Source organism: Anser brachyrhynchus, assembly GCF_964034855.1.
Source record: "Anser brachyrhynchus genome assembly, chromosome: 17".
NCBI classification, from domain to species: Eukaryota; Metazoa; Chordata; class Aves; order Anseriformes; family Anatidae; genus Anser; species Anser brachyrhynchus.
In genome coordinates, this window is record NC_137710.1 from 13,658,548 (window position 1) to 13,671,756 (window position 13,209).

General features: G+C 69.6%; 2 protein-coding genes across 7 annotated transcripts in view; one reads left to right on the forward strand and one right to left on the reverse strand.

The window, feature by feature from the left end:
• Positions 1-105: 105 nt before the first annotated feature.
• On the reverse strand, positions 106-9,227 carry DTX1 (deltex E3 ubiquitin ligase 1). 2 transcript variants are annotated; one of them, XM_080559691.1, is made up of 10 exons: positions 9,106-9,227; positions 7,276-7,914; positions 4,290-4,959; positions 1,942-2,003; positions 1,668-1,829; positions 1,488-1,549; positions 1,224-1,382; positions 959-1,120; positions 792-881; positions 106-648 (listed from the first exon to the last, which is right to left on the reverse strand). In XM_080559691.1, the coding sequence occupies exons 2-10, from the start codon at positions 7,532-7,534 to the stop codon at positions 424-426; spliced, it is 1,851 nt and encodes a 616-aa protein (XP_080415817.1). In that variant the 5' UTR covers positions 7,535-7,914; positions 9,106-9,227; the 3' UTR covers positions 106-423. The 2 variants fall into 2 exon arrangements, with proteins under 2 accessions (XP_080415817.1, XP_080415816.1); XM_080559690.1 differs by lacking the exons at positions 7,276-7,914; positions 9,106-9,227 and having other exon boundaries at positions 4,290-6,572.
• A 2,839-nt stretch (positions 9,228-12,066) lies between these two features.
• Positions 12,067-13,209, forward strand: part of EMID1 (EMI domain containing 1) — a 12,466-nt gene continuing 11,323 nt past the window's right edge. For 3 of the 5 annotated variants that reach the window (XM_080558944.1, XM_080558943.1, XM_080558945.1), the window contains exon 1: positions 12,069-12,260. In XM_080558944.1, coding sequence (XP_080415070.1) covers positions 12,145-12,260 — 116 coding nt within the window. In that variant the 5' untranslated portion in view covers positions 12,069-12,144. Of the gene's footprint in view, positions 12,261-13,209 lie in introns of all 5 variants that reach the window. The other 2 variants (XM_080558946.1, XR_013940202.1) reach the window with 2 other exon arrangements.

Consider the following 13,209-nt stretch of genomic DNA (forward strand, 5'->3'; position numbering starts at 1 on the left):
TCCGCGACACCCCCCGGGGGACGGACACCCCCCACGGCGGTGCCACCCAGCACCCCGTCCCCGGCACGGCACGGGCGCGAGGGCGCGCGGTGCGGGGACGCAGCGGGACACGGCGTGGCGTGTATTCAGTAACACCGAGACGTACACATGGCACCGGCTTGGACGCGGCTCCGTGGGGCGGCGGCGGGTGGCACAGGCGGCACGCGGCGGCGGCTCACGCGCGAAGGGGCCGCGGGTGGACGCGGCGCAAAGCACCAGCCCGCCGCGCTGGTGGCCAGCCGGGATGGGGACGGGGACGCGCGGCGGGTGGCACCGGGGGGCGAGCCCACCCGGCAGGGCTGCGGCGTCGGCGGCGAAGCGGCGCGGGCGGCAGGGACGGCGGCGCGGGGCCGAGGGGGCGGCGGGGAGCCCCTCGCCCTGGCCTCAGTCCTTCAGGGTGGCCTCGGAGACGCCCTGGGCCAGCAGCTCGGCCAGGACGTTGTCCAGGTAGTTGGGGTCGGGGTAGCCGTGACCCGTCAGGTTGGAGCCGAACTCGGTCTTGTGGTGGATCTCGTTCCACACCACCGTGTCCGACTCGCCCGTGGTGTTGGAGGTGCCGATGGTGAAGATGAGCCGCCGGTCCCAGGCCACGATCAGCAGCTTCAGCACCTGCGGCACGGCCACTGCTGCGTCCCTCCCCTCCGGCACGGGCACCCCAAGGGCGCACGGGGCCGACCCCTGGGACCATACCTACGTGGGCGCATCCCCACCCAGGCACCCACGCCACCCCTGGGGACGCTGGGGACGCTCACCTTCCTGCCCTTCTCGTTGTCGGGCAGGTAGCAGTGCCGCGGGAAGCCACGCGCCGTGAACTTCTTGCCGGGGTTGGGGTGCTCCGGACCCTGGTGGGACGGCAGAGGGGTGAGCAGGCGGCACGGGGACACCGGGACGGGGGTCCCGGGGGACATGAGCAGCTCACCTGGATGCCGGTGGGGATGTCGTAGACGATCCGGATGGTTTTGGAGTCGGTGTAACCCGGGAGGGAATGGGGGATGAGGTGAAACTCCATCTTCCCGGGGGGCTGCGTGCCCGTCTTCTCCCCGTAGATGGCCTTGCAGGTGGGGCACTGCAAGCTGCCGTCCTGCGGGGGCACAAAGGGTGGGCATGGGGGCCCGCACCCAGCCCTGCGCCACCCACCCATGGCAGGTGACACGGTCCCCATGGTGTCCCCAGGCGGGTCTCACCTTGTTGCCATTGTTGTACATGGCCACGAGGCAGAGCAGGTGGTACATGTGCCCGCACTTGCCCAGCTTGCCCACCAGCTCCGGCTTGATGCCGCGGTGGCTCAGGACGCCCTCGTAGCCCGAGGAGGTGACGAGCCGCTCCATGCAGATGGTGCAGTCCTGGGACAGGGGGCACGGCTGTCACCCCGGGGCTGGGGGGCACGCCAGCCTCCCTGCCCGCCCCCTGCCCTCCCGACGTGCCAGCCTGACCCTGTGGCTGCTCACCTCGTCCGGGGGGGTCTTCACCTTCTGGATGTAGCGCCGCACCACGTCCTCCGGGTTCTTGCCTGCCGTGGGTGGGGAGATGCTGGTCAGAGCCTTCCCACCTTGCCCCCCGGCCCCGTGCCTCAGTTTCCCCTCTGGCCGCCGCCCCGAGGGTTTACGGGGACGCCAGCGGCTCCTTACTCTTTTTGAGGTGCTTCTTCTTGGTTTTCCTGCAGATGCCGCTGACCCCGGGCACGGGCTTGATGTCGCTCTTGCTGACGGGCGGCGGGTGCAGGATGGGCTTGGGCGCGCGGGTCAGGCAGACGGGCAGCCCGGCGGCGCACATCAGGATGCCCGTCATCCCTGCGCGGGGACAGGCAGCGCTGTCTGCACGGCCATGGCCCCCCCCATCCCTGGCCCACCCCCCTGGAGCACCCATGGGTGCTCGTGGGGCCCCCCCCTCCCCCCCCATTACCTGCCAGGGCGGGATGGACGGGGCCGGTGCCGTTCAGGTTCTTGACCGGGAGGGCTGGCACCCTGCGCAGAGACGGGAGGGAAGGGGCTCAGCGGGGCTGGCGCTGTCCCCCCGGCGCGTGGCACGTCCCCAGGGTGGGGTGTGGGGCAGGGTGTCCCCTAGCCAGCCTTGCTGGGGAGGGGGACACAAGGGGATGTGACCTACTGCGGTGTGACCCTCTCTGGGGACCCAACAGCGTGCGTCCTCCATCGCGGTCACCGCAGCGCCAGCCCACCCCAGGCCCCCATCACAATCTGTCCCTCCATGTCCCGCTGTCACTCTTGGGTGCTGGCAGCTGCTGGGGACAGCGGCCACCTCCCCTGTCCCTGCCTGCAGCCATGGGGATGTTCCTGCTGCCCCAGAGGGTGCCACCCCCAAGGAGAGGACACCGGGCACTGCTGCCACTCTGGGCACCCCGCTGGCACCCAGCGGGTGCTGCGGGTGGGTGCTCCTCGTCACCAACAGTTCCCACAGTGGCAGTGGTGGCCTCGGGGACTGCTGGAGAAGCCACAGGAACCCGAGATCCCCCATGGAGAGATGTCCCCTGGCCCTGTCCTCTCGGTGGCACCGTTGGCACACACCTAAGGGAGAAAGGGGGTGGCACACGTGGCCGTGGGGGGGCCGCCGTGCCCGCGTGCGCCCATGCGTGCATCCCCCTGTGCACATCCCCGTGCACTCGGTGCAACCTGGGGGCTCGTGGTGGAGGTGGAGGTGGCTGTGCCCACGGGTGGGTGGGCGCTCTCCTGCCCCGGGGCGGCTGCTGGTGGGGGGGGGGGACGTGGGGAGAGCCCCCCGCACCGCAGCGGCACTGCCCGTGCCCTCCCTGCCACCTCTCCCACTCCCAAACGTGACCAGCCGGGTGCGATCCCCGCCCCGACCCCCACGTCCCCATGCACAACCCTGTGGCCACAACACAGGCACAAGACCCCAGCCCCGGCAGGATCTGGCCCCCCTCTGCCCCCCCGACACCCCGGGCCGTCCTGTAACCCTGCCTGCCCCCACCTGCGGTGTCCTCCCCGTGGTCCCCAAACCCACCCTCGGCCACACCGAGGCTACAGGGGACAGTGGTGGCCTTGGCGCTCCTCGTCCCCTCCTACCTGTCCATGGGGCCGCGCAGGCTGCGTGCTGGCACGGGGACGGGGACAGGGACGGGGACGGCTTGGCCCAGCACACGGAAGCGAAAGCAGCGCGTCAGCAGAGGAAGGAAACACGCCGGGGGCTCGGCGACCCTGCGTGCCCCCCTGTCCCCAGCCCCACCGCCCCTGTCCCCAGCCCCAGCTGGCTCCAAGCTGCGGTTATGGGCAGCAGGGGACACACAGAGGGATGTCCCTGCGCTGGGCAATGCTCCCCAGCTGCCCCACGGAGCCCCACAGTGCTCGCTCTGTACCCGGGTCCCAGGGGACAGGCACATCCGCAGGGCTCGGCCCGGCAGGTGTTCCCACGGCACGCGCCCCAAAGCGGAGGTGGCACCCAGCGCGCTGTCACCGCCACCGCACAGAGGTGCCCCGCTGCGTCTCCCAGCCCGGGGCCGGATCCTGCCCGTGGTGGCGGGAGGCGGGGAGGGATGGGACAGGATTTCCTTCCCCTCGTCACCCACGAGGGCTCAGTGCCAGCCCTGGGTGCTCGCTCCCCTCCTGGCAGCTCCCACCAAATAGCCAGGGTCTGGATCCGGGCTGGTTCCCAGCTCAGCGAGTCCATCCACTGTCCCCTGCTGTCCCTTGGCTGGTGACAGCCCCGTGCCCAGAGCCCCACAGGGACCCCTGGCCAACCCACAGAGGGATATGGCCATGGGGACTCGGCCACCGCGCTGCTGGCCTTGGTGACATTCCCTTGGTGAGACACAGGGGACACCAGGCTGTGGTGCCTGCAACCATGTGTCCCCCTGCGACCTGCTTGGTGGCATCGGGACACTCCGGGGTGACAGACCCCACACTGGACAGTGGGGACACAAGTTCCCTGGAAGGTGGCACCCCATCCCCAGCCAGCACGGCACGGTGTGGCACGGCACAGAGTGGCACAGCATGGCACGCATGGCACGGCACAGCACGGCACAGCACAGCGCAAACCACCACAGCTCCAGGCACCAGCACTGTGGAACGGGGATGTGCCACCACGTCCCCACGCCTGGCGGTGACACGGTGCCGGGGCAGGAGCGGTGACAACTGGCACTGTTCCACGAGACAACAGCACATCCCACGCCACCTCCACCCCTCTCTGGTGTGCCACCACCCCGTGCCACCTCGCCCAGCATCCACAGCAACACCACACACGTCCCCTTCCCCGGGCCACCCTCCCCATGCCCGGCTTACCCCGGGGGCACCACGGCGCGGGCGCTGACGCCGGCCCCCCGCTGCGTGCCGGGCCGGTTGAGGTTGTTGAGGCCGGGCAGCTGCGCACCGCTGGGCGCGCTCTGGCTGCGCCCAAAAGCCCCGGCGGGCACCCTCGGCGTCTCCCCCTTGGCCACGCCGCCCGCCACCGTCCCCGTCCCCGCCGGCCACAGCGTGGCACCGGCGAAGGTGCTGCTCTGCCGCACGGGCAGCGTCCCCGCGCCGCCGGGGTAGAGCTTGCGGCGCTGCGAGGCCAGGATGGCGTTGGAGGCGGCGCGGGTGCTGTTGACCAGCAGGCACTGCTGGCACGAGCAGGGCTGCCCCGTGCTGGCGCCCACCGGCCACGACTGGGACTTGGGGATGGAGCCCATGGTGAGCGGGTAGGCCAGGTCCATGCGGCGCCGCAGGCGGCGCTTGCGCTGCGTCTGCCGGTTCATCTGCGACATGCTGCTGAAGTAGATGAGGTAGCAGAAGCCCAGGGAGGAGAGGTCCAGCCACGGGTGCTGCTTCTCGTAGGCGTTCTGGATGGTGATGCAGATGTCCATGTCGTAGGGCGTCCACGAGCTGTTGTCGTTCTCCCACTCCCACACGATGCCCTTCCCCGGCGCCGAGGACGGGTCGTAGAAGTTCCTGCGCACGGGGCGCATGGTGCCTGCGGGGACACGGGGCTCAGCACCCGCCTGGGCTGAACCCGCGGCCGCACGCACGCGTGGCCCCGCTCCCAGCCCATCAACCTCCCCCCGGGGAAAGGGACTTTGGGCACAAAGCCCCGCAGGGTGCAGGACAAACACCTGCAGCCACCGGGCGCGATCGATAGCGGTGTCTGCAGCGCAGTGCTGGCTGCACATCCCTCCCCGGGGACTCGTGGAGCGGTCACGCCGGTGCTCGCGCTCCCACACCATGTCCTGGCCGAGGGAAGGGTGATGCTGCTCGACCCCGAGCGCTTTTTCCATCCCTTCAGCCCACATGTCCCTGGCTGGGGACACATTTCCCGGTCAGGAGGGGTTTCCTTACAGCTGTGAACCAGGGCTTGCTGTCACGGCGTTGTCCTCGGCTCGGCTCCCATGCAAAGCCAAGTTCTGCTCCCTCCCTGTTTGTTTACAGCCAAAATGGTCTCAGCAGCAGCCTCGGAGCTCGCCCAGCCCTACAGGGCACACGTCTCAGCCCCCAGCCCCGTGCCCCTGCACCTTGGCCGCGCCGTGCCCTGCTCAGACAGCATGCTGCGCCTCCATCCCCGGCCGGCAGCGTTTGCCCAGCCCTATTAACGACTCTAATAAGGGCCATTAATCACCGGCCAGGCAGGCAGCAGCGCCTGGCCCCAGCTGCCGCCTGGTGCTGAGGCAGCGCTGCCCGTGGCCCCGTGGGGTGGGTCCGTGCGCCCCGCTCACAGCCGTGCCCTACATCCCACTGCCCATTCATGTCCGTGTCCCAAACCCCACTGCTGGCTCACATCCAGATCCCCCCGATGGCTCAATTCCACGTCCCGTTCACATCCGTGTCCTGCATCCCGCTTGTGTTTGCCTCCACCCCCCACATCCCACGGCCTCCCTGCATCCACGCCCCTCATCCTGCTGCCCGCTCGTGCCCACATCCCACCGACGTCCCACGGGTGCACGCCCCCGCTGCTCGGAACAGGGTCACCTCCTTTCACACCCGTGGCTTTGTCCCTATGCCGAGCGCCACCCCTGTCCCCAGCCCCCCAGCCCACGCTGGAGTGGCACCGGCAGGACCCTCAGAACAGGCCCTGCATGTCCCCGGGCACCACGGACAAGTCACCTCGGTAGGGGACAGCCTGCAGCACCCGCTCTGGTGGCACGCCACCCCCCAAACCCACCCCAGCACAGGCACGTGTCCCCAGGAGCACCCGGCACCAGGAAATGGGACATCTGGGGACCTTGCAGACAAGCATCGCTCAGCACGGTGCACGGACACAAGGGCCCCGCGCCACCCCCAAACCCTGTCACTTGTCCCCAGCGAGTCCCCCGGGGCGCAGCCGGCACGTGCCGGTTTAGTGGGTCACGGTTAATGGGGTTTGGGCCGGGAGGCGGCGCGGGACGGGGCTTGATTTCCCCGAGGACGCCCGTCCTGGTTGTGTGGCCCAGCCGAGGGGGCGGCACGTGGCCGCAGCCCCCACAGCCGCCGAAGCGGGGCCGCCCGGTTCCTCTTGTCCCTTTTCCAGGAGGGAAGGGAACGGGCAGGGGGAGTCCTGGGGGGGCTGCGGTGGGGAGTGGGCCCAGGGGGGCCAGGGGAGGACAGAAGGAATGGGACGGACAGACGGCTGGGGAGGGGATGGACAGATGAAGAGTGGGTGGGTGGGTGGGCGGATGGACGGATGGATGGATGGATGATGGACGGATGGATTGACAGACGGATGGACAGATGGATGGATGGAGGGAAGGGGGGATGAATGGATGGACAGATGGACAGATGGAAGGATGGGTGGAGAACTGGATAAACAGGTGGATAAATGGATGGATGGATGGATGGATGGATGGATGGATGGATGGGTGGGTGCATGGGTGGGTGGGTGGATGGATGGGTGGGTGGGTGCACGGGTGAGTGGGTGGATGGGTGGATGGACGGATGGATGGAGAACTGGATGGATGGATGGATAAATGGATGCATGGATGGACAGATGGGCAGATGGACGGACGGATGGACGGACGGATGGATGGATGGACGGACGGATGGACGGACAGATGGTCAATCAGGTGGACGCATGGAATGACAAACACACATCAGGATGGCTGGCTTGGCGGACACACGGATGGAATGCTGGACGAATAAGCTGTGCTACGCTGGGACGGATGGCTGCATGCATGGAACAAAGGAAGGAAGGAGCGAATGAAGCAGCAAAGCGAGGACACGGACAGCCGGACATGCCCTGGGACAGACGGACCCATCCCCTGCCATCCGCCCCCGGCAGACCCCCGGCCACCCGCACACCCATCCCAGCACCTCCCCTTACCCGTGTCCTGCCGGAACTGGTGCATGGACTGCAGGTCGATGACGTAGGGCGCCAGCTGGACGTCGACCTGGCCCAGCACCACGCTGCCGCGGGCGTCCTCCTTCAGCACGTTCTCGATGTGGTGGCAGACGGCGGCCGAGTAGGGCCGCCAGCGCCCGTGCTCGTTCAGCCACTCCCAGACCACCACGCGGGCCAGGTTTTGGGGGGGGAACCCCAAAGTGCCGGAGGCCAGCAGGGCCCCCGTGCCCTGCCGCGCCATGGCCGGGGCCGGCAGCTCAGCACCGCGCCATGCTCCGCGAAGGGACACGCGTCTCGGTGGCGGGGGATGAGGTGTCCTTGTCCCTGCTCGTTGCTCCCACCTGCTCCGGGGCTCAGCAGGGGTGGGAGGTGACACCCAGACCCCCGGGGCACCCCGTCCTGCTCCACCGGGGCCGCCGCCGCACTGCGCCAGGGCGATCCATCACCCGGCACCGGGCATCGGGCACCGTGGGCACGGCTCCGGCTCCGGCAGTGTCCCCCAGGCTCGGCGGGGACACTGGGGACAAGTGACCCCGGGCACCCCCTCTTTCTCTTCCTCCTCCGGGCACAGACAATGTCACCGGTCTCTCCACGGCTCCGAGGACGCCACGGGGGTGTCACCTGCAAAACAGGACCGTGGCAGAGGTCAGCTGTGCCCCCGCCCCCACCGGTGGCAGCTTGGGGACAGTCCCCATCGCCCCGCAGAGGCCCTGGCTGTGCCCGCAGCCGGGTGGCATGGGCTGTCTGCCAGCCCCTCGGCCGTGACAGCAGAGCAGGGGGACAGGGGACAGGGGGCACAGGCGGTGCGAGGACAATTGTTCCCAAGGCTCGGCGGGGGACAACCAAAAAGCCAGCGAGCTCTGTGGCCCCACACAGGCGGCTGCGTGCCGGGGAGCCCGCGGCCCTCCAGCTCCAGCCGGCGCTGATTTATGATCTGCACTGCAGGCATTGGGCTGGGGTTAGCCTGGGCCGCATGCCCCGGCCCCCCCGGCCTCCCCAGGCCCCCCGGCCAGCCCCTCGCCCACTGCCACAGCCCCACAGCCCCCGTGCAAGGGACGGAAGGGGACGGGGGGGGCTGTTGCACGGACACACGCCGAGCCACGGACATACAGAGCGACACAGAGCCGCGCGCTGGCACCCGCTCCCGGTGACACAAACAGGCAGCGGGGACCCGCGCAGACAGACAGACAGACAGACAGGCAGGCAGACAGGCAGACGCACGCCAGGGCCCACGGCAGCATGACAACAAACACCCACGGGGACACGCACGCACACACACACACACGCGTGTGCACCCGCGCTCTCGCCCGGCACCCCCCGGCACCCCGAGCACCGCAAGAACCGGAGGGGCCCAACGACGGGAGCGACCCCCCCGGGGTCCATGGGCCACGGGGCAAGGGGGAGAGGCCAGGCCTGGCCCCACGGTGCCCACGGTGCCCGGCAGCCCCGGTGCGCGACAATCCCAGAACACAATAACCCCAGCGCACGGCACCCCCGGTTGCACGGCACCCCCCTGTGCGCCACAAGCCCGGCGCACCGAACCCCCCCCGGTGCACGACAATCCTGGTGCACGCTACCCCCAGTGCGTGGCACCCCCCCGCGCACAGCACCCCCGGTGCACAGCACCCCCGGCGCGCCACAATCCCGGCGCACGGCACCCCCGGTGCGCTCTACCCCCCGGTGCGCGGTACCCCCCGGTAACCCCCCGGCCGCCGCCGCCGCCGCTCCCCCCCCCCCCGGAGCCGCCCCCCCCGGCCCCGCCATGGCCGCCGCCGCCGCCGCCCGGCCTCGCCCGCGCCCCCCCGCCGCTACCTCCGGCAGCCGCAGCCGCAGCGGGACCCGCAAACCGCACCGGGAGCGGCGGCGGCGGCGGGCGCGGGGCCGGGCGGCGGCAGCGCTCCGGCAGCGCCGGGCGGCCACGGGCACCGGCGGCGCGCACGGCCGCGCGGGCACCCGCGGCGGGGACACGCGCCGGGGAAGCGGGCACCCGCACCGGGGGCTGGGCGCTCTCGGCGGGGACCCCCCCACCACCACCATCACCACCCGAGACGGTGGCGCACGCGTGGGGTGCGGGGGGTCCCCACCCGGGGGCCCCGTGCCGGGCAGGGGGTGATGGGGGGGGGGGGAAACTGAGGCACGGTGGGGGGCTGTAGAGATCGGGGGGGGGTTGGGGACAGGTTGGGGACAGCGCGGTTGGGTGCCCCGCCACCCCCCCCCCCACCCGTGTCCCTCCCGGTGCCGTCGCCCCACGGCCGTGGGCTGGGCAGGGCTGGGCGCGGTGGCCTCGCAGTGCCACCTGGTGGCCTCGCGTGGGGGGGTGGCACCGGGGCTCCACGCGGGACCGGGGGGGGGTCGCGGGAGGCCGGGGACAGCCGCGGGGCACGGTGGCACTGCACCTCCGCTGGCTCGGCTCGGGGCCCGGGTACCTGCTTGGCCGTGGCATGGGGACGTGGGGACACGGAGCTGGGACATGGCATGGGGACGTGGGGACACGGAGCTGGGACATGGCACAGGGACACGGAGCTGGCACAGGAACAATGGGACATGAAGTTGGACCACGGCATGGGGGCATGGGAACACGGGGACATGGGGACATGGAGCTGGTATACGGCACGGGGACACAGAGCTGGGACAGGGACATGGCATGGGGACACAGAGCTGGGCATGGCACAGGGACGTGGATCTGGGCCACGGCACAGGGACATGGGGACCTGGAGCTGGGACGTGGCACGTGGCAATGGGACAGGAACATGGGGACCTGGAGCCGGGCCAGGGAGCAGGGGGGACAAGCTGAGGGTCCCCAGAGCCCGCAGTCCCCCAGCACCCCATCCCCATCCCTTCAGGGGACGACGGGGACGTCCCAGACCCAGGGCCACGTGCCACCGTGCGGTGTGTCACCTCCTGCCCCACCCCGGGGGACCTGCAGGACATCCACCCCCAGCGTGTTTAGTCTGAGGAGGAGGGGGGTGACCTTCGTCTGCTCCGCACACCGCTGGGGTAAACAGCACGGCCCCGTCCTGACAGCGGGGACACGGGGACACGGGGACATGGGGACACGGGGACGCAGGGACATGGGGATGCAGGGACATGGGGACACGGGGACACAGGGACATGGGGACATGGGGATGTGGGGACCCCCTGCTCCAAGCACCAACAGGGGGCTGGGGCTTTCTGCTGCCTCCGCAGGGATGTGGCCCCAAACAAACCTTGGGGCCTTGCACACACGTGTGCATGTATGCACAGACGCGTATGCACACACATGCACAGACACGCATGCACACACGCATGCATGCACACACATACATGCACACTTCCATGCACATGCACGCACACACACTTGCATCCACACACACGGATGTGCACATCCATGCACACACACCCATGAATGCACATACATGCACACTCGTGCACACACACACGTGCACGCACACAATTGCACACACACGTGCACATACATGCAGGCACTCACAGTTGCATGCACGTTTGCACACATTTGCATCAACACATATGCACACACATGCATGCACACACATGCATGCACACACATGTACACACACGCATGCACACCCACGCGCATGCACACACATGTGCACACCCACACACACGCTGCCCATGCCCCCCACCCCACCCCCCCACACACACACCAACGCCCCTGGCAGGGACCACCCATGCGCGGCCCCATCCGCGCACGCCTGCTCCTTGCACACCCCCGGCACACGGACCACACACGTGCACACACACACGGCAGCGGAAGCGCAGCTGGGGCGACCCAGGCGCTGCGACGTACGCAGCCCCAGGCCAACATACACACACTGCTACCTGTATACAAACACCCGCCAGACGCACAAACACACCTGCACGTGTGTGCGCACACACGGGGGACCGACGGCACGGGCACGCAGGGACACTGGGATGTGCGCACGGGGACACGGAGACGTGCAAATGCAGGCAAGCACCCAGGCACACACGTGCACGCAGGCACACACGTGCACACATGCATACACGCATGTCTGCGTGCACAAAAAGTGCATGGATGTGCATGCACATGCACATGTGCACACATACACACACATGCACATGTACACGTGTACACACATGCTCACACGTTCACATACATGTGCACACATGCATATATACATGCACACACGCATATACGCATGCACACACAGGCACACACACAAATGCATGCACACACGCACACAAATGTGCACACACATTCACACACACGTGTGCACACACTCACACACGCGTGCACACCCCACGCCAAGCACCACGAGGCTGCTCCCACCCACGGACAGCCCCGCTCACACCGCACGGGGCCGGGGGTCTCCTGCCCCACACCTTCCCCCTCTGCTCTGACCCCCCCATCCACAACCCCCCCCCCCCACGACCCCCCCATCCACGAACCCCCATATCCATGACCCCCCCCCGTCCATAAACCCTCATCCATGAGCCCCCACGTCCATGAAGCCCCCACCCATGACCCCACATCCATGACCCCCCATCCACGAACCCCCCCATACCCATGACTCCCCATCCACGACCCCCTGTCCATGACCCCCCCATCCATGACCCCATATCCATGAACACCCCCATACCCACGACCCCCCATCCACGACCCCCTCCCCGCCTCTCCCCCCCCCCCCCGACCCCCCGCATCGCGCCCCCCCACATCGCGCCCCCCATGTCCGGCGGGGCGGAAGGCAGCGGCTGTGGGGGGGGTCCCTTCCTCCCCCTTCCTCCCCCTTCCTCCTCCTCCTCCTCCTCCTCCTCTCGCTCCTCCCCGCGCCCCCGGTGCCCGGGCAGCGCCGCCCCCTCGGAGCGGGCCGGAGCGGGCCGGAGCGGAGCGGCATGGGGGGGCTCGCTGGGGGGCTCGGGCACCGCTGCCCGCCCCTGCCCCTGGCGCTGGGGCTCTGCTGCCTGCTGCTGCCCCCCGCCGCCGCCTCCTGGAGCCCCCAGCCCCGCAGGTACCGGGCACCGGGAGGGGGGCACCGGGGGGGGGGGCACCGGGGACCGGGCAGAGAAGCGCCGGGGGGGGGGGGCCGGGCACGGGGGTGTTGGCACCGGGGGGGGGGGGGGCCAGAGGGGGCAGGGGCTGCTTGGGGCTGGGGTGCTGCAGACCGGGGGGTGCTGGGGGGTACTGGGGCTTCCAGGGCTTACTGGGGGGTCCTGAGGCTGGTAGGGCTTACTGGGAGTGCTGGGGGGTACTGGGGGTTAACGGGGCTGCTAGGGCTTACTGGGAATCCTGGGGTGGTGCTGGGGCATACTGGGGCTGGCAGGGCTTACTGGGGGTGCTGGGGGGTACTGGGGCTGGTAGGGCTTACTGGGAATGCTGGGGAGTGCTGGGAACGCTGGGGGGTACTGGAGCTGGTGGGGCTTACTGGGAGTGCTGGGGGGTACTGGGGCTTACCAGGGCTGGCATTGCTGCTGGGGTTACCAGAGCCACCAGGGTGCAAAGGTGCTTGGACACGCTGGGCTTGCTGGGGCTTACTGGGGGTAACTGGCTTTACTAGGGGCAAACAGTCTTACTGGGGGTGACTGGGATTACTGGGGGCGACTGGGCTTGCTGGGGGTGCTCAGCGCTGGGGCTGGCGCGGGGCGAGTGGCCCCGTCCCCGAGGCCCTGCCCGTGCCAGGGGAGCGGAGGGGATCGGGGCGCCCCGGTGCCGGGGGGATGTGGGGGGGCTCTGGTCCCTGTCCCTGCAGTCCCTTTCCCGGGGGGGGCGGCGGGGGGGTTGTTTACAGGAAATCTTTGGCGCTGGCCGTGTCTCCGGCACCGGATTGCCGGGACCTCCCGGTTCCGCTCGGCTCGGCGCGGCGACAGGCAGAAGCCACCTCATTTCCCCTTCCCTCCCGGCCAAGGCCAGGAACCCCCCGGCACCCCAACACCACCCGGGCGGGCCCCCCCCGAGCCTCC